This window comes from Pocillopora damicornis, chromosome 3, assembly GCF_964200805.1.
Source record: "Pocillopora damicornis chromosome 3, jaPocDami1.2, whole genome shotgun sequence".
In the NCBI taxonomy this organism is placed as follows: Eukaryota; Metazoa; Cnidaria; class Anthozoa; order Scleractinia; family Pocilloporidae; genus Pocillopora; species Pocillopora damicornis.
This window is the reverse complement of record NC_142672.1, coordinates 2,849,993-2,869,162: the sequence shown is the minus strand read 5'-3', so window position 1 is coordinate 2,869,162 and position 19,170 is coordinate 2,849,993. Positions and strand designations below refer to the sequence as shown.

Here is a 19,170-nt window from a genome sequence, read left to right as displayed (position 1 = left end):
GAAGAATAAGGTAAGAGGTCTCTCCATCAAGCTAAAAACAGCTGAGGAATAAACAACATGCAAGATTGTGTGAACATATCGCCCAAAACCAAAATATTTTGGCTGATTTTTCCGCTGATTGCTCTTTGCTATGCAGCAAAAAACAACAGCAGCGGCGGCAAGCCGAATGGTAACATGGTAAGTTTATTTTTTCCAAAACATCACAACATTGTATTCATCATCATTCTCCGTCACTGTTACTCCAAAAGGGGACAGAAAAGGAGATATTCCCGAAAAATTGGAACAGAACGATGATTTCATGACCGAATACTTCGACTCTTAGAAAGATGAATTAGTCACAATGATTGTTCACAAGAAAAATAGTCATATTTCTGACAGCATATAAATAAAGTTGCGTGTTCTGTTTTTTTTTCTCCTGACACAGGGCACTCACCCATATCCGCCATATGGACTCTGTGCCTATGGTGCTCCCTTTGGCGCACCAGGTATACCAGGTATTCCTGGGAGCCCAGGACCCGCGGGACCCACGGGCATCGCAGGACCACCCGGTCCTCGAGTTCTACGGGACCACAAGGGGACAAAGGCAACGCGGGAAAGCCTGGAAACCAAGGCCTCCCAGGTCAACAGGGACATTCAGGAAAAATGGGACCTCAAGGGTCCACGGGCCGACAGGGTCCACGAGGAACCAAAGGTGTGGCAGGGGATAAAGGAAGCCAGGGAGCCCCAGGCCTCCAGGGACTTCCAGGAGCTTTGGGAACTAATTGGAAACAGTGTGTTTTCAAAAATTTGAATGAAGGAAAGGACACTGGGTTAATAAAGGTATTTTTTTTTCCATTTAATTAATTGCAATTTTACAAAACCGTATTTGTCAATGATGCTTTTAATAGACGATTCCTACAAAATTTTTACTGAAAGAAGATCGAGTTGTGCAGTAAGCCAAAAACAGAAACTGTGAAGTTAAACCTACATGTAACCAAAGATCCCCTTGACTGGACTTTTGGAAATTAATTTAGGACTTATTTCTCTCAGGGGTATTTTGAATCCATGTTGCTCATATGTACCATCATTTCTTCCTTCAGGAATGCCTTTTCATCAAAAAGTCGGCCAAAACAGCTCTGCGTGTTTTTTGGAATGGCAACCTCCGCCTCGGTAACTGCCATGATTGCTGCAGACGATGGTATTTCACCTTAAACGGCGCAGAGTGCTCAGCTCCTGCTGCAATTGATGGCATAGTCTACATGGTACATGGAAATGGCGACAAAAAGTTTTTATACCGCCCTCGTCATATCGAGGGTGTGTGCGAGAAAGTCCAGAAAGGTGTCGTGCGCTTGGGATTCTGGGTCGGTAACTGTAATGGTTACGGATCTGCTGACGCACGCACAGGCTGGAACTCAGTGTCCCGGATCTACGTGGAAGAAGTACCACCCCCACAGGCATAATGTCTAATACTACCATGGTTGCATAGTGGAAAGTTTGAAATAACGCGTATCATTGCTCTATGTCTAACATCAAAATACAAACGATAGCACGATTTAACAATCCGGATAAATAGCCTTAGATTTTAAAACAGTCTGGATAAATTGATTAAAATTGTGAATCAGGCATTTTAAGGTCGCACCTCTTGCATTTGAGCAACGTAGGGAGGGGATGTTGTCATGATAACGCGCAAATGAAAAGAAGGTTTTCACGAAATATCCAGGAATGAGTGGTGTGAGTTTTTTTTTAGTAGGCTTCGATCATTTTTTTTTTTAGTAAAAGATTTTGAGATGTTTACATTTGTCTGGTTATTTCAAAGTTGAAAAAGACACCCGTGAGCCAGTCTTGCCACAAACTGCTCTCCTGACGGAATATTTTCCGAAATACTGAGATTCATGTAAAGAAGATATTGAAGTCCTTTATATACCAAAAATGTTAGGCTTCAAATCAAAAGTGGACATGGCCGAATGTTTTAGGCAGAATGCATTGAACCGTTTTCACTCCGAGGTGGTACCGTACTCCTCACTCGTCCTATATTCAAAATAATCATGTTTATCGAATTATTCCCTTAAAGCAAAGAAAAAAAACGAGCCTATAATCAAATTGGCAGTTCTGAAGAGTTCGTTGAATTTTGAATTCTGTGATTTCACTAATAACACAATCTTTTTTTTGCCTCTATTTTTCGTTTCATATTTATCAATCATTGCTTTAAACGTTCAGTCAGAAAGGGCGCATAACCTTCAGACGGGCTAGAAATGTACTCATGTTACCCTGAGATGAGACATTTTATCACATCGATTTCCAAGAAATAAATGCCAGTTACGATTAAGTTTAGGCTCGAAAAGGTCTCTGCGGACATTTTCAGAAAATGAAAATGCGGACATGCGGATGGAATTTTTCTGACATCAAAATCAGACTTTTTATTAAGATTTCGAAGGATTTCCCATGAAGCCATGTATTCTAATATTAAAAATGATTTGATCGAGTTTTTCTACGCAGCGCCGTAAGCTGAGAAATCACAATTTAGATCATGAAATTAAAAACCCTAAAAAAATTTTGAGATTGCGCCTCTCGCTTTTGAACTGCGCAGAGTAGGAATGGTGTCATGACAACACACGAATGAAATGAAGGATTTTATTTAACATATCAATAATGTATCAATTCTATATCGAGTGTTTCCAACAGAGTAATCTTAACTGCTACTACTCTAGCAAAATACCTTGATCCCCATTCGTCTTCAAGGTCATCGAGTCACTCTTATTCAACAAGATAAAAAAGTTCGAGCTGACTCGAGTTCGATTTAATAAAAATTCTCTCTCTTGATTTTTCCTCTTGTGCGTTCCGTGGGAAAGGAGAAGAGTTGGGCGCATAATCTTGAGGGTCAAATAGATCAGGATAACAGCCGGAGAAAACTGTGCCATTGATCAAAACTGTGCCATGGATCAAAACTGATCAAGATTTATGTCATTGTCTTTGTCAAAAGTGCTGAAAGTTTTCATTTCAAAGCACAAAGGTGAAACAATGCAAGAGAAGAGAGAAGATTCTTTATACAGTGTTCTGATTAAAGTAATTCGGTATTATCAACTGAGTTCATAACTTAAATTGGCCACCTTAAAGTTTCAAAGCGAACGTTTCGAGCGTTACCCCTTCGTCGGAGCGAATGATCTCCTCTCGTAGGATGAATAGGTCAATGAAGATACGATATCAACAAGGTAGTCGGTCTTTTTTAATCGCCACGATAATCATAATACCCACATGTGTAATCATTGTGACCATCGGAAATTCCCTACCAAGCAAAAATTTCTATGCTCCTTGAATTTTGAACCCAATTAACCTTTGTAGCAGTTCAATAAATACGCAGATGTTCAGTTGTATTTTTGGTTCAACCATTTTAAGGAGGCCAGTTGTAAGTTTGTCTATGGATAGTTACTTTAATAAGAAAGAGTTCAAGTCATTTTTGCTGAAGGTTCAATACGCGCAAAAACAAACAAATTCAACTACTGTCGAAAAACAAACAAATTCAACTACTGTCGAAAAACAAGTATTCCTTCTTAAGTTTTTTGGTGAAAAAACCAATCTGACCACATTCGAACCAGTATTAAGCGGTCAGTTTGGAAAGGGCCGAGTTTTTTCCCCATAATTATTGTAATTTTTACCTCTACTGTTAAAGCACCTGAGTGAGTGAGTCCCAAGGGCCTGTCTCTACTGTCTTCCACCTGTATTGAGCGGTCACTTGTATCATTACCTTTCTTGAGGGGTTAGAACTTTCACCAAGGGAAATGATTTCCTGATGTACCATCACTCTCCAACTTTCATCTCATGAAACTAGTTGAACAATTGTTCTGGAAAATATCATTACGTAATCAACGTATTGCATAACGTTTGAAATGTGAACCATTAGTCCATTTCTCCTATCGAAACAGAGGATAAAACGAATTAAGTGTCGAACGAAATTAATGTTGCGAAATACTATAATCCTTTATTTCAATCTGAGACAGGTATAAATAAAATTTGGAGAAGTGCTTAGGCGAGTCGAACAAATGAGGAGACACAGGACTCACCGTAACAGCGCCTGTTTTAAAATCTCTGAGATACGTGCGACTTTTGCACAATGTTTGGATTTGGATGTCAAACTGATAATGCAGGAGTGGTTATTGTTGAGTGGCTTGGGAAAGAAACACCTTGTGATGTCAGTTTCTGTCAGTCTTGTTTGTAGTTCAGATTTACCACACAATGTTAAACATAGAGAAAAGGTAAACGTGATTGTGGGAATTCTTTGCTCAGGTGGCTTACAAAGTGTGAATCCCTAACCAGAAAAAGCATCAGTTATTGATTTGTAATGACTTTCCGTCAGTGAAGCTGTTGATATCAAATTTGTTTCAGTCATGACTTTCAAAGGTCGAGATCTATAATTTTGTAAACCAAGAAAGCGTGCCTGACTGATGCTAATACTAATATAAAATTCAATCCTGTTTTTTTTTTTTTTTTTTTGTCGAATGTCAAACGCAAGATTTAGAGGTGACGTAACTCACAATCCAAAGTCCACGGATTAAATTTCGAATTAGATTCTTCTCTTGCCCGCCAGCTCCCTCTGAGGAACCCGATAGAGTACCATAAGGGTGGAATCTTTGACGACTCCTAACGACGACAAATAACAAAGCCAAGAAGATTCTTCTATACCCTGGATAACTAATCCATGCTGTGAGGTCAAATAACTTGAGTTAATTTAATTGAAAATCAAGGAGGCATTTGAAAGTGATTGAGCAGTTTTATCTAAAAAACCCTTTCAGCAGTGTTTGACAAGCTGATCTTAATATGTTTAAACCATTTTAACTCAAAAAAACCGCTCCTGAGAGAATGAAAACACAAATAGGAGAAAAGTAAACACCTCTAAGTGCTTGATATAGTATATAATAATCGACATAAGATTAGTTGGTTTAACTTTCCCTTTGGAAATTATAGAGACCTTTACGAAAACGAAAGACAGAAAAAACGTCTTTGAGAAGAGGAAGAAGATAAGTGTAAATCAGTTTGGTAAATCTTCCATATATTTCCACAAAAATCTAATCGGTTTCAGTGTTCTGATTAAAGTAATTCGGTATTATCAACTGAGTTCATAATGTTAATTGGCCACCGTAAAGTTTCAAAGCGAACGTTTCGAGCGTTGCCCCTTCGTCGGAGCGAATGATCTCCTCTCGTAGGATGAATATGTCAATGAAGATAAGATATCAACAAGGCAGTCGGTCTTTTTTAATCGCCACGATAATCATAATACCCACATGTGTAATCATTGTGACCATCGAAAATTCCCTACCAAGCAAAAATTTCTATGCTCCTTGAATTTTGAACCCAATTAACCTTTGTAGCAGTTCAATAAATACGCAGATGTTCAGTCGTATTTTTGGTTCAACCATTTTTAAGGAGGTCAGTTGTAAGTTTGTCTATGGATAGTTATTTTAATAAGAAAGAGTTCGAGTCATTTTTGCTGAAGGTTCAATACGCGCAAAAACAAACAAATTCAACTACTGTCCAAAAACAAGTATTCCTTCTTAAGTTTTTTTGTGAAAAAACCAATCTGACCACATTCGAACCAGTATTAAGCGGTCAGTTTGGAAAGGGCCGAGTTTTTCCCCATAATTATTGTAATTTTTACCCCTACTGTTAAAGCGTCTGGGTGAGTGAGCCCTAAGGGCCTGTCTCTATTGTCTTCCACCTGTATTGAAAGGTCATTTGTATCATTAAACTTCCTGAGAGGTTAAAACTTTCACCAAGGGAAATGATTTCCTGATGTACCATCACTCTCCAACTTTCATCTTATGAAACTAGTTGAACAATTGTTCTAGAAAAAATCATTACGTAATCAACGTATTGCATAACGTTTGAACTGTGAACTGTGAGTCCATTTCTCCTATCGAAACAGAGGATAAAACGAATTATAATAAAGTTCGGATATAACGCGCGCTGTCATTGGTTGAAAGAGCGTGCTCTATGAGAGTATAGAGCATAGAACTGAGCTAAAGCTGTCACGCCATCTGCCAAATTGTACCGTGTTCGACCTTTTCCGGGACTTCTTTTTAGCTTTTTCCGATAATTGAAAGTGAAATTTCGGAACAAGCGAGCCGGCAAGTAGTAACAGAAGAACCAAAGAAAGGTTTGTAAACATACCAGGCGCCGTTATTTACGTTATTAAAACGTGGGCAGATACGAAAATCCTCAAAGGAAAAACAAAATAGACATTCTGAGTTTTAAAGATTTTCACGCTCAGTTAGATTGCAAGCTTACGTGCGGTAATGAAAATCAAACACAGCCAACACTCGTATAGTATATAAAGTTCAGAGTTCAAAAACAAAATGATGAAAAATATAACCAAACTGGCATAATTGTTAAAAATTCATACTAATCATGACGGTGTCTGAGCAAATATGATCATGCTGAAGTCCATCGCGGCTCACTTATCATGCCGATCTCCGGTCATCACAGTAAAGCAAGTCTCAGAAACTACATCGGCCGCCCTTCGAGTGAAAAAATAATTTAATTTGCGAAATATTATAATCCTTTTTTTCAATCTGAGACACAGGTATAAATAAAATTTGGAGAAGTGCTTAGGCGAGTCACAAATGAGGAGACACGGGACTCACCGTAACAGCGCCTGTTTTAAAATCTCTGAGATACGTGCGACTTTTGCACAATGTTTGGATTTGGATGTCAAACTGATAATGCAGGAGTGGTTATTGTTGAGTGGCTTGGGAAAGAAACACCTTGTGATGTCAGTTTCTGTCAGTCTTGTTTGTAGTTCAGATTTACCACACAATGTTAAACATAGAGAAAAGGTAAACGTGATTGTGGGAATTCTTTGCTCAGGTGGCTTACAAAGTGTGAATCCCTAACCAGAAAAAGCATCAGTTATTGATTTGTAATGACTTTCCGTCAGTGAAGCTGTTGATATCAAATTTGTTTCAGTCATGACTTTCAAAGGTCGAGATCTATAATTTTGTAAACCAAGAAAGCGTGCCTGACTGATGCTAATACTAATATAAAATTCAATCCTGTTTTTTTTTTTTTTTTGTCGAATGTCAAACGCAAGATTTAGAGGTGACGTAACTCACAATCCAAAGTCCACGGATTAAATTTCGAATTAGATTCTTCTCTTACCCGCCAGCTCCCTCTGAGGAACCCGATAGAGTACCATAAGGGTGGAATCTTTGACGGCTCCTAACGACGGCAAATAACAAAGCCAAGAAGATTCTTCTATACCCTGGATAACTAATCCATGCTGTGAGGTCAAATAACTTGAGTTAATTTAATTGAAAATCAAGGAGGCATTTGAAAGTGATTGAGCAGTTTTATCTAAAAAACCCTTTCAGCAGTGTTTGACAAGCTGATCTTAATATGTTTAAACCATTTTGACTCAAAAAAACCGCTCCTGAGAGAATGAAAACACAAATAGGAGAAAAGTAAACACCTCTAAGTGCTTGATATAGTATATAATAATCGACATAAGATTAGTTGGTTTAACTTTCCCTTTGGAAATTATAGAGACCTTTACGAAAACGAAAGACAGAAAAAACGTCTTTGAGAAGAGGAAGAAGGTAAGTGTAAATCAGTTTGGTAAATCTTCCATATATTTCCACAAAAAACTAATCGGTTTCGTTCCTTGAAGTAGTTAGAGCACAAACAGGTACTGTTAGATAACGTGCTCTATCTAAATCTTGTAAAAGACATTCATTCCCGTTTTCGCACTTGGATTGGTAAGAAAAAAATTTGCTGTAGGACAAATAGAAGGGCTGAGTTTAATGAAAACATAATTTCTCTTTCCGTGTATTAAGAGAAGTTATTTCTAGTGTATTTTATAGCGTATATTTTCACCAAATATATAATCAATACAAAACCGAGGAGCAAATGTAATATAACAGTGAGCAGTCTACAAAGTTTTGTATTTTGAACAAAATACCTCCTTTTTACTAATTTGTTCCCGCAAGTTTATCACTGAAAAAAGTTTTTTTCACACGATGAAAGAAGTGATAAACAAACAAGTATTAATGTGCTTCCTGAATCATTTACAGACGAAATGGCGAATAAAGGAGCTCTGTTATCTCTGTTTGTCATGACATCACTGGTTTATTGTACGATGGTGAATGCTGGACTCAATCAAACATCGGAATGCACAATGGTAAGAAAGAATTGCGTGAGTTTGCATAAAGTTGAGATTCTTAGACTGAGGTCTGCAATACATGTCTTTGCAAGGAGTGGACATCCAAAGAAGAAATTTTGTTACTTTGTTAGCCATTAGGACAATTTTGTGAATCAAATGCACTTATCCTGTATTTCCAACGTAGGGGCCTTCACCTTGTTGTCGCGGACGTGACGGTCGTGACGGCCGTGATGGAAGAAAAGGAGAGCAAGGCGTACGTGGGAAGACTGGACTCCGGGGACCTCCTGGTCCCAACGGAAAACCCGGCACACCTGGGGACGAGGGCCCTCCCGGTGTAAAGGGAGATCGTGGATACCCCGGGAGACCAGGTGCAGCCGCTGTTCTGAACTGGAAAGAGTGCGTATTCAACTTCCTAGATGATGGCAGAGACAAAGGACTTATTAAGGTGAATTTATCATTCATGCATGGTAGAGTTGCGTTCCTTCAAGAAATATTAATATCATTGTATTAAAGAACAAAAACTACTCTAAATTTCCCATCTAAGTATTGCTACTACTATTGTTCTTGTTGTTCTTGTGGTTGATGTTTTCTCTTTTTCTCTTTTTTCGGGACGACTCACATTTTTAATCACTACAGTTTTCCCATTTTTAATTCTTCTCTTTCACAATTACAGATTTGAACATAATCAGTTTGCAATCATATGTACTTATTGACTGAGTTGGAGGACCGAAACTCAGTCAATAAACAGTATATCATATGACTTCTGACCAACCTCGAAAAATTCGAAAAGTGTTTTTTTTTTGCTTAAAATGTTTTTTTTTGTTGAAAATTGGACGCGATTAAAAATTTTCCTTTATTTTTTCACGTCAGAACAAGAAACTCACATTCATCGAAAAAACGTGACTAATTTTCCCCTTTTTTGCTCGCTGCTTTCATTCATTTTTTTGCAACAGCATCAAACAATGTTTTTCTTTTTTTGGCAACAAAGCCGTATAATTACATTAGGTCCTCACTTCAACCCGTTCGGCTCCACAAACGTCAACTTTCAATAAGTTTTCTGTGGGATTGCGCAAACGGGGCCGTACTGGTCATGTGTTCATTTTTTTTTTCTTTATTTCTCATGTTCACTGCAGTGATCTAGAAGATTTTATTTGTCATGATTTTCATGCACTATGACAAAGACCCTGATAAATTTTGCCATATCACTTGCTTTTCAATTAAAATTGTTGACATAAAATAACAATTTCAGGAGTGTTTATTCACCAAGCATCGGGATGATACAGCTCTCCGTGTTTTCTGGAGTGGAGCCCTTCGCGTGCATGGCTGCACTGGATGTTGCAAGCGTTGGTATTTCACTTTCAACGGTGCTGAATGTTCAGGTCCCTTGCCAATTGATGGTATTGTGTACTTGGGTGGAGGAAGCGCAAATCCCCATCGTGTCCGCCATATTGAGGGACACTGTACTAACGTCCATAAGGGCAAGGTGCGCGTGGGGTTCTGGGTCGGTAATTGCCGCGGTCATGGAGATGCAGACGCTTACAGTGGCTGGAATTCGGCTTCCCGCATCTACGTTGAGGAAGTGCCAAAACCTCAGGAGTAGATCCCAAAGCAGCTTGATTCTGATGGAACAGAAAGTAGCTGCTTGAATAAGGAAAGGACAATTCTCGAAATCTCTAAAGTAATTACAGTAGCTGAATAAAATGCCAAAGAATCAATAAAGTTGAGAAATTAATTTTCCTTGCAGCCCTGTTTTTTCAAAGAAAAGGAAAACGATATTCGCTATACCACTCTCATTACTATCATTATTATTATCCCTTTTATAACGCACAAGCTTTACCTTTGGAGCCCAAGCCAGATGATAACAAATATTTGCCGCGCATTTTTTCAATCGTTTTCAGCTTCTTTCTTCAAGTATTAGCTGACATTACACGCAAGACTTTTTGCTTTATAATTCCAAATAAATGGTTGCTTATGATTTCACAATGTTTGTTCACTTTGGTTGTCATGGCAGAATAACGCGTTGTGTTTGTTAACTTTTTTGTTTGATTTTTACAGTGGTATGTTGCGCACTTTTTTCTGGTGTTTACTTCATCAAAACTGTACGAAAATCAAACGTCATTGGTTAACGCCAGGCAGTGTATACGTAATGCTTGTAATTGGACAGTAATTCTCATGTGTGCAAGCTGTTGTTTGCAAATTTCAACTTTCTGCACTCAGTTTCAACTTTCTGCACTGATTCTGCAACTTATTTAAGGCATTACTACTCGCTAATCCATTCTTCGAAAATTCTCCGAGGCAAGCTTATGCGTATTCCTCGACCAAAACGTCCCATGCCCATTCAGCGGAAGAGTTTGTTATTCCCGCTTTACATACCTTGGTTACTTAGTTCCTTACATAACTTGTTCCATCCACTCAAAACTGCGGGATTTCAGAGCTTCGTTAGGGACAACTCTCTCTTTTCTATTTGAGGTTTAATATATGTTGCAAAGTTTAATTCACCCGAGCTAAAATGATTCCAGCGAGAATCAAATCCCCCGAGATCCGCTCGCTACAAATGCCACTGCAGTTTCCTTAATACCTCTACTATCGATAATAAAGTTCATCGCTTTGTTTAAACAGACATGACGCTATGTCTTCATGAAAGAAGTGAGACCAGTTAAAAAATTATTGAAACCATTCTGCATATTTCATTTCTATTCTATAAGAGGGGTGGGACTTTCAAGATACTACCTCAAAAGTGGTATTGTCTTTTCCATTCTAATTTCCCTGAACTATGATGAGCAAATTGAAAGTTGACTGTGAACTGTTGAGAAGCCTAAACGTAATGACACAACTCGACAACAATGCTGCAGCTTAAGAGAAGGCTTACACTAATCAAAGATTTATCTCTCATCAAAGTTACCGCGCTACTGAAAAACTCCTGCTAACGTAAATACTGGGCTGTCTGTCAGTAGATAAAGAGAGAAACGCGGGCAATATGGTAACTTGGAAACGTGAAACATCATTGAAATATAAAAACAGCGGAGCCGCAAAGACGAGAAACGGGACTTCGTCCCAAGCTTCTTTGGGCTCTCAGCTTAACACTTTAAAGCACGCACCATACCGCCAGCTGCGTGAGCTGACTTCAACGGGATTCGAAATTGATTTCATTAAAATTGTGATCAGATTCCTTCACAGGGAAGAGTACGAAAGAAGAGTCCTTTAAAATTTGCCAAACTCCAAACGAGTGACTTTACATCAGAGTTGGTTGCAGTGCTCAACTTGTTTTCGGGAAGTACAGTATTCTCGTCAATAATTCAAAACCACCGCTTTTATTTTCTTATTTTGTATATTTATGTGGCGAAGTTGAGATTATTACAATTTGTGTCAGGATGGTGCTGCACAAGGCGTAGACCGACGATTATTTCAAGACGCTGAAGCCTCTATGAGTACATACTAACGAATGCGTAGCTCATCTTTACAAATGCCGTAACCGTTAATACAAAATGCTTCGTTGCATACGGGTTTGATTCCCGTCGAAGCATGATTTTTTTTTTCAAGCTTCTTTTCTGCAATTGCTAAAATTACAGCTGAGCTGCGCGAATCAGTTCTTCACCTATTCTTCTTCGTGACTTGCGAGAAAATATACAGCGAAGACGACAATACCATTCACACTTGGAATAGCTGGAATCTTCCAAGCATCCTATTTTTTTTTCCAATATCGATGTCATGCAATGCGTGGGATTGGAAAATTCATATGGTATCTCAGTTAAATGTCGGGTTCTTTTGGAATCCATATTCCCTTGTTACAAATTTTTTTGTGATATATCTCCTTGTTGGCGAGAATCCCAGTCATTTGTCTCCTGCAAAGGCTGTATCAAATCCTCTAAAATTTTTATCATATGATAGGCTGAAATGTATACCGATTTTGTGTGGTTCTTACTTACGATGTATTATAGATGAATAGATGACGTCACTATTAAAAACGTTTTCCTTCTTTGTTATTCAGTAATGGTCACTGATGACATCAAAATTTTTTTTTTATCAGACGGATGGCAACATGGAACACACCTGGATTAGCAGCGGAACTTGCCGTCAAAACACCTCTTTTCTGGTGCCACTATCACTGAAGAGACTATTTCACATTCCTAGTGACCAAATATATTTTCATTTTGTTTCCAAAACAAAGCGATTTTGATTCACCTAAGCCAATTTTATCACTCGTGGGAGTTAAAAAATGAGTGGGAGATTTTGCTCTTCATGATATTAAAAAAAGTTTAATATTCTCTCACTGATTGTCTGATCTCTTCGTTTATCACAAGTTTTTCAAGAAAAGTCTGAACACAATGATTATATAACCTACAACAAAGCAAACCCACCACCTTAAAATTTTCTTAATGTAAATTTTCTCAACGGAAATTTCTCAATACCCTCAAATTTGTCTGGCCTGGTATTTGAGGAGAGTTTCATCTTTTATGATGACTTGAAAATTCACCCATACCAGGCGATGTTTGATCATAGATTGCAGCTTAATATGTGATGTTGAACCATGCAGCTGATCAATGGGGGAAAAAAAAAGCAACGATATTGAGTCAAGAGTGACGTATAAAAGCTTACAGTAGACTAACACCAACACTAATCTCATTTTAGAATTTGCGGGTCCCGACGGAAGAGCCTTCTTGAAGATCTCTGGGTGCGGGCTGACTTGGCGTGAATCAAAAGTTCTGTAAGTAAACATTATTCGTAGCTATAGTTGATAGTCATATCCGTAGTTTACAAAAATAGATTAATTGCATTTGTTGCTTTGGTAGTTGTTTTTGTTTTCTTAATGCATTCTAGAATATGTTCTCTGTCTTACAATCTCGTTCAATAAAGTCTATAACATGCACACGTTGCTCAGTTCTGATCTTGCAGACTGATTCGACTATAGTGTCGGAGATAAAAGCGAAATATTAGAAAAATATGATGACATCAATTAAATTTCATGATATTTATTCTTCCCTCAGTATTGAAATATGAAAGTTGGTACCTTTCTGGTGTTCGGCATCTTACTGGTTATGTCGTTCTATGAAGAAATTCAAGCTCTTTGTCACCCCAATGGATGCAGCATTCCGTTTAATCTTCCTTACTTCTACAAGAAACGTTTCACCCCGGCTTGCAACAAGCATGATGTCTGCTACGCTTGCGTAAGATAAATCTCTTCTACTTTGCACACAAACGATATGCAAAATCCAGTGGTTCTTTTCTGAACGGTTTATTAGCATGAAAAGCTGACCAAAAACCTTTCAAATGTGTCGCGACTTCACAATTTCAGCCAATCAATAGGCAAAACCGTTTCACTTATTACAAGCCGCTATGATTCTTTTAGAGCTGAGTCACAATTACGCTTGACCTAGTAGTTTCAGTGGTCGTAAGAACAAATAAACCGGCTGTTTGTGTTTTTTTCCTCGTAGGGTGAAAGCAACAAATGGAGTCGATATCAGTGTGACCGCGCGTTTAAACGTGATATGGACGACTTGTGTCAAGGCCTCAATATCACTAAGAAACTCTGTAGAGCTTTTTCGGTTCACTACTATAATGCAGTTCTCCTCTTTGGAGGGAAACATTACAAAAAGACCTCTTTGTCCTGGTGTAAGAACTGCCCTAAGGAGAGAGGCGATCCCAACGCGAGGCTGGGACGTTGAAAAATAATAAAAACTGGAGGACGAGGATCTTCAAACCCGAAGTGGCATCATCGACATAATTAAAAACTGTAACGTGATTAAAATTGAATTAGAAGGGGTTAGGCTGAGGACGTTTAATGATGTTAATGATACTTGAAGCTATAATATAGCTATAATATCGAGCCTATATTAATTGAATCAGTAAATTCATTCATTTAGAAAAAGAGATCGGTCTCTTTATCTACTCTTTTCAGATATGCTGCTCAAAATGAGTGTGTTCCCGTCTTTGAGGCTACTTACATGTGTTTACTTGAGTTTCCATGGCCCCTTGCGATATTTTTCAAGGTTGCGATTGGTCATTATATTGACTCGCGTTTGCTTTGGTTCAGACTCGTCACCATGCCAAGAGATACACTTTGGAAATAGGGAATACTTTTAAAGACGTTCCGAAATTATTGGAAACTTTTCTGTAGGAATAACTTGGACTGTCAGAAGAATGGAGCGGAACAGGGGTCGAATTTTCAAGAATCAAAACCTTTGTCGAACCCATTTAAGCAGAAGTACCTGTGGTAATGTTACGAAAACATGCACGATTATGAACAGGTCACCTGGACATCTCCAAAACTGTTATAAAAAGCCGGAACTCAGAAAGTCTTATTTATTACCTTTGTATATCGGTAGGTTTACTATATAAGTGTGAACCGCCGCAAAAGGTGTGGTTTTTCAGCCGTTTTATTTTTCTGGAAACGAGTGTTGATTTTTATGGTAGAGGTCATACATCGTGTAGGGTTTCTAACTTTATCGATACATTCTTTCTTTTAAAAAAATTCAAAATAATCTGTTATCGAACGAAAAATCCCGTCATGTTCCTTTGACATCAGCAGACTTTCCACCAAATACTGTAACTTATTGATTGACAGAACAAAAATCAAATAGTTTTTCTGACCTCCATCTCTTTAAGTTCCCGCAACAAATCAATACCAGCCGCCCCTTTTTGCTAAAAAGTTGATATAAAGCATTACGTGAAGTTTTGTTTATATCGCTGCTAAAAAAACTACGACTGGAAAGCTGAAGACAGAGTGGGGAATAGGTGAGGGCTTCGGGCAATAATTACAAAAAAATTGCTAGCAAAATAGATAGCGCGAAAAAAAATCCTGCGTAGTGAATAGGAATTGTTGTATTCTATTTATTTTGCTTTGATCTACACCCAAAATAAAAGAAAACGTCGCGGTCCACCCATAAGCACATAGCGTGGTTAGGTAGCAGTTAAATCTCAGAAGGAAAAGAAGGTCTTTTCAGCTTTCAGCGAAGCTTTCGTTGAACTCGACGTATCTTCGCAAGAATGAGCAAGACTGGGCATGAACTGGAGTTGGTCATACTTTTGGTCATCGAACTCAAACTTTGACGCATGCTCAGTATCAACAACATTCGTCATCGTCGAGTTGGCTGCCATATTGTTTAGATTTGGAGGAGTACTTTTTCGGGAAAATCACCGTGGATTTTTAGACTTCCCTCCCCTGTGTGGTCCATGATTAGTAATGGCGAAATCAAAGTCAGAACAAGTGCTGAGGCTTGAACCAACTTCAGAACTACGCTTTCGGGGTAATTCTGTAGTGTCATTTTAAATTGCATCGTTAGTCGTTTCAGACGTGAGTCAAGTACAGCTTATGTTTAACTATGCATTCACCTGGTCAATTTTACGTCTAGGAAATTTCACCGAAGTCGTCACAGCAAACCTTAAACTCACAAACCCCTCCGAAAAGAAGGTCTGTTTTAAAGTAAAAACTACGGCTCCAAAGCGATACTGTGTTCGCCCGAACAGTGGATTTGTCGAAGCTGGTGGGGTGGTGGAAGTGGCCGGTAAGTTTAACAATTTAACTTCCCACCTCATAAAATCGTAATACATATTTTATAACGATGTCCCTTTTTGTTCAGAAGATTTTGAAACTACTTAGTTCTTTATTTGAAAAAAATTACAATGGTCTCTTAAATTGTACATTGAAAATTTGTCCGAACGCATGTTCATAACCTTTCAAATTATGTTAAGGTTTCACTTGATGAAAAGAAAGATTGTTGTCTTCGTTATAATGACTCGATTTGTTACACGAGTTATTTTTTACTTGATGGTATTTTTATTAAACCTGTTGATGCGGTTTCAAATCTCGTGACTTGTTGCTTCAAACAATACTTGTTTTAGCGTGAAAGGCAATAAAGAACGGGTGATAAGCAGATCATTATTATGTCTAGTCTCCAGTCATCTCCAATGTTTAGATTCAATATTTACAAATTCTATTATTTTAGAAGGAAATTCTGGTGTAAACTTGTGTATCCTTTCCTAGGAGAATTTTTTTTGCATCCCTATGTCAATGTTCGCTCGCACGATGAATAAACCTGATTACTTGCGGTAAAAGTTATCCTGTGGAAACTTGCACTCGTGTGCTTCCCCACGTGATTGTAAAATTTATTTGACAAGTAGGATTTCCTTTAAGAATACACTATTTGGCAGATTTAACATTTGAAAAGTATTTTTTCATTTGAGTTCAAAATCTAATCAGAAGTTTCAAGTTGTTCTGTCTTTTTGTTCTGAATTTTGCAACAAGCCGAACATTTAATTGAATTTTGTTAAAACATGTGGACTCTATGTAGGGATGGGACAGATGAATGAAAATTTTAATGTACACTAAGTCCTGACTCTGTTATCATCCCAAAATGTCTTATTATAACTGAATTATGCTTTGTGACTTTGATTTAATCCTCAAGTGCCTCTTCACATGATCATGGCCATTTACAATGCCATTTACATGGCTCAGTTACAGAGATATCAATTATCAAATTTGGTTGATATGTAAAAAGAATTTCCTGCTAGTTACCTCATAATTTTGATCATTTTGCTTCATTCAAAGTGGTTATCTGTTGAAGAGGTTTAAATAGTTCTTTTTCCCAGTTAATTTGGCAGTAATGCAGAAGTGTGTAAAAATTAATCAACTTGTGATTTCTAATACAACTTGTAACAGATAGGGATATTTCCTGAGATATACTAATATACCTGCAGGATTGGTTACTTTTAAGTATACTTGACAACCATTCATCTCAGTATTGGTGGCTAGTGATGGATCTATATCAAGCTGCATAGTGGAGGAGTAAAAATATCTGCCACTCACCACCAACACTGAGATGAATAGTTGTTTAAGTATATACTAAAACAGTGATATAATATTGCATAAAAGAGATGATTTTAACTTGTGTAATCCTGGAACAATTATAATATTTTTGGGCACAAATCCTGAGCAAGTTTCTTTGAGGTAAATAGCAAAGGATATTCAAAGGTTGAATAGCCAATCAGTAGCCTTCAATGCTATCTACTGTTTCAGTATATACTTATGATTGTTATCATGTCAAGGTTTTTACCAAGTAGAGGTTGTATAATTTATCAATTTTCAGTAAGGCCACTCTTTACATTTATGCCTGTAGCCTACAGTGTATTTGATATAATTTTTATGATGTTTGAATTGTGATCTTACAGTGATGCTACAGCCATTTGAGTATGACCCAAAGGAAAAAAGCAAGCACAAGTTCATGGTGCAGACGATGTTTGCTCCCGAAGGAGATGCAGATCATGAAACTTTGGTGGGTTGTTGCACATTACACATTTCTCAACTGCAAGTATATATATTGATGAGGTTGATTAGTTGGTCCCTTCTAAGCATGTTATTTTCTGATACATTATGGAAAATATACATCTTCCATCTCAGAACTTGGAACAGGGATCCTTTCAGCCCCTTTCTTAGAAAAATATCTGGTTTATAAAATTTCTAAAGACAAATATTGCATTTCTAGTGTTAAAATTATTTCACTCTACTCTGGTTATCAGCTCATATCCCGAGTCAACTGATATGGAAATGCATTGCACCAAATATTGCAAGGCTGAAAAAGCTCGAAATATCCAAACATTTAGGACGTAATGAAATTTAATAAAACATTTGTTCCATTTGTGTTTTTTGGATGTGAGATTTGTTATTGCTAATTCAGTGCCATATGCCTCATTTGATATATACCATCTCGTATCCAAAGCGCACTAAAGGAGTACCTGGAGGTAATTGTTTATTAATAAACAGCAATAATCAAAGTGTAATGAAGTGCGTTAAAGAAGTGTTTTCTCAACCAACAAAATATCATTCCACTGTCAATTAACCTATCCCTAACTAGCAGTTCCTCTTAGCTTACAGCATTCTCTCTATGTGTAGCATCAAATTAGAAGTTAGCTATTTCTCCTCAGTTGGTAAAAATGCTGAATCTTGTCCAGGGACATGGGAATGAACACAAAAATTCACTGTTCACAAACTTTTCAAGAAACCTTTTGGGTAATCTTTCTGCCCAATGATGAAAAAGAAGTTTGTAAGGTCAACAACAGCTGCCTTCTGAATGCCAACTTGTACATAGAATGAATATTCTATTTCATACCTTAAACAAATGCTTATCAAGTTTTTTTAACCTGTGTAATACGATTCTAACTGAATGGAGATGTGTGTACTTTGTGAAATTTTATGCAGACTGGTCACTTTACCACAAGATTATCACCCAACATAGGCAGTGGGTGCTAGTGAGTCCAAAATGGTATCCTTACATGAAATCCTGTGGCATTCAGATCAATTCTTTAATAAAACAACAATGAAGTACATGTTTATATCACACTTTTGTGTTAAATATTTTACTTTTTTTATTTTTGACAGTGGAAAGAGGCTGACCAGAGTCAATTTATGGATTCTAAACTGAAATGTGTCTTTGAGTATGTAGATGATGGGGAAGGCAATGCGGAGACTTCTGTAGGAGGAAATGTAAGTGCTGTTATGCAAGGTCTCTACCATGGGATGGTTTGAGAGATTCCTGCTTGATAGCCAGATGTCTAATGCTGTAAAAATTGGCAGAGGGTAAAAATTAGTGACAGCATGGTCAACTTGGATTTAGTGAAAGTTCCTTCACATGGGGCTATTAGTAGCTTATCCATTGTTTCTATGGGAAAGTTGTTTTGAAGGAGCTCTCTGTCTTTTCTTTGAGTACTTTAAAAGATATGTTTACATGTACCTGTATCATGTTCAATAATAGAAGTTCTCCTGGTTTAAATGGGCTTGCCCATCACTCACATACGAAGAATCCACTTGCTTAATAACTTTTGGGATTCCTTTTTTTCCAGTTGTCAGTTTTTGTGGTCTTTTTTCAAGACATTGAGCTCGTCAAATCACCTGTCTTAAGACAATTCTTACAAAAATGTACTAATCTTGTCCATAAACTTTCTGTTTTTCACTTTTCTGATAACATGTGTAAGTCTTAGCTTTTAATGATTTTTTAATTCTTGTTACAGACAGGCAAAATGTAATCCTAAAAACATGTTTTGTTGTTGAG

General features: G+C 37.6%; 4 protein-coding genes across 6 annotated transcripts in view; all 4 read left to right on the top strand.

Moving 5' to 3' along the window:
* The first annotated feature begins 2 nt into the window (after positions 1-2).
* On the top strand, positions 3-1,604 carry LOC113666376 (uncharacterized). Its single transcript, XM_089200951.1, is given in 4 exon segments — positions 3-177; positions 425-554; positions 557-819; positions 1,080-1,604. Coding segments are annotated over 4 exon segments (873 nt in total). The 5' UTR covers positions 3-57; the 3' UTR covers positions 1,440-1,604.
* A 3,307-nt stretch (positions 1,605-4,911) lies between these two features.
* Positions 4,912-9,860, top strand: LOC149047827 (collagen triple helix repeat-containing protein 1-like). 3 transcript variants are annotated; one of them, XM_089200965.1, is made up of 5 exons: positions 4,912-4,992; positions 7,514-7,565; positions 8,040-8,146; positions 8,313-8,573; positions 9,378-9,860. In XM_089200965.1, the coding sequence occupies exons 3-5, from the start codon at positions 8,045-8,047 to the stop codon at positions 9,726-9,728; spliced, it is 714 nt and encodes a 237-aa protein (XP_089057091.1). In that variant the 5' UTR covers positions 4,912-4,992; positions 7,514-7,565; positions 8,040-8,044; the 3' UTR covers positions 9,729-9,860. The 3 variants fall into 3 exon arrangements, with proteins under 3 accessions (XP_089057091.1, XP_089057090.1, XP_089057092.1); XM_089200964.1 differs by lacking the exon at positions 4,912-4,992 and adding an exon at positions 6,925-7,256 and having other exon boundaries at positions 7,513-7,565; XM_089200966.1 differs by lacking the exon at positions 4,912-4,992 and adding an exon at positions 7,120-7,251 and having other exon boundaries at positions 7,513-7,565.
* A 2,834-nt stretch (positions 9,861-12,694) lies between these two features.
* On the top strand, positions 12,695-13,994 carry LOC149047826 (conodipine-P3-like). The gene is made up of 3 exons (XM_089198906.1): positions 12,695-12,833; positions 13,114-13,293; positions 13,561-13,994. Exons 2-3 carry the CDS (start codon positions 13,123-13,125, stop codon positions 13,789-13,791), a joined length of 402 nt encoding a protein of 133 aa, XP_089055032.1. The 5' UTR covers positions 12,695-12,833; positions 13,114-13,122; the 3' UTR covers positions 13,792-13,994.
* Positions 13,995-15,203: 1,209 nt separating this feature from the next.
* LOC113666375 (vesicle-associated membrane protein-associated protein A) overlaps positions 15,204-19,170 on the top strand; it is a 6,607-nt gene continuing 2,640 nt past the window's right edge. The window contains exons 1-4 of the mRNA XM_027182152.2: positions 15,204-15,372; positions 15,478-15,630; positions 17,294-17,397; positions 18,501-18,605. Coding sequence (XP_027037953.2) covers positions 15,309-15,372; positions 15,478-15,630; positions 17,294-17,397; positions 18,501-18,605 — 426 coding nt within the window. The 5' untranslated portion in view covers positions 15,204-15,308. The remainder of the gene's footprint in view (positions 15,373-15,477; positions 15,631-17,293; positions 17,398-18,500; positions 18,606-19,170) is intronic.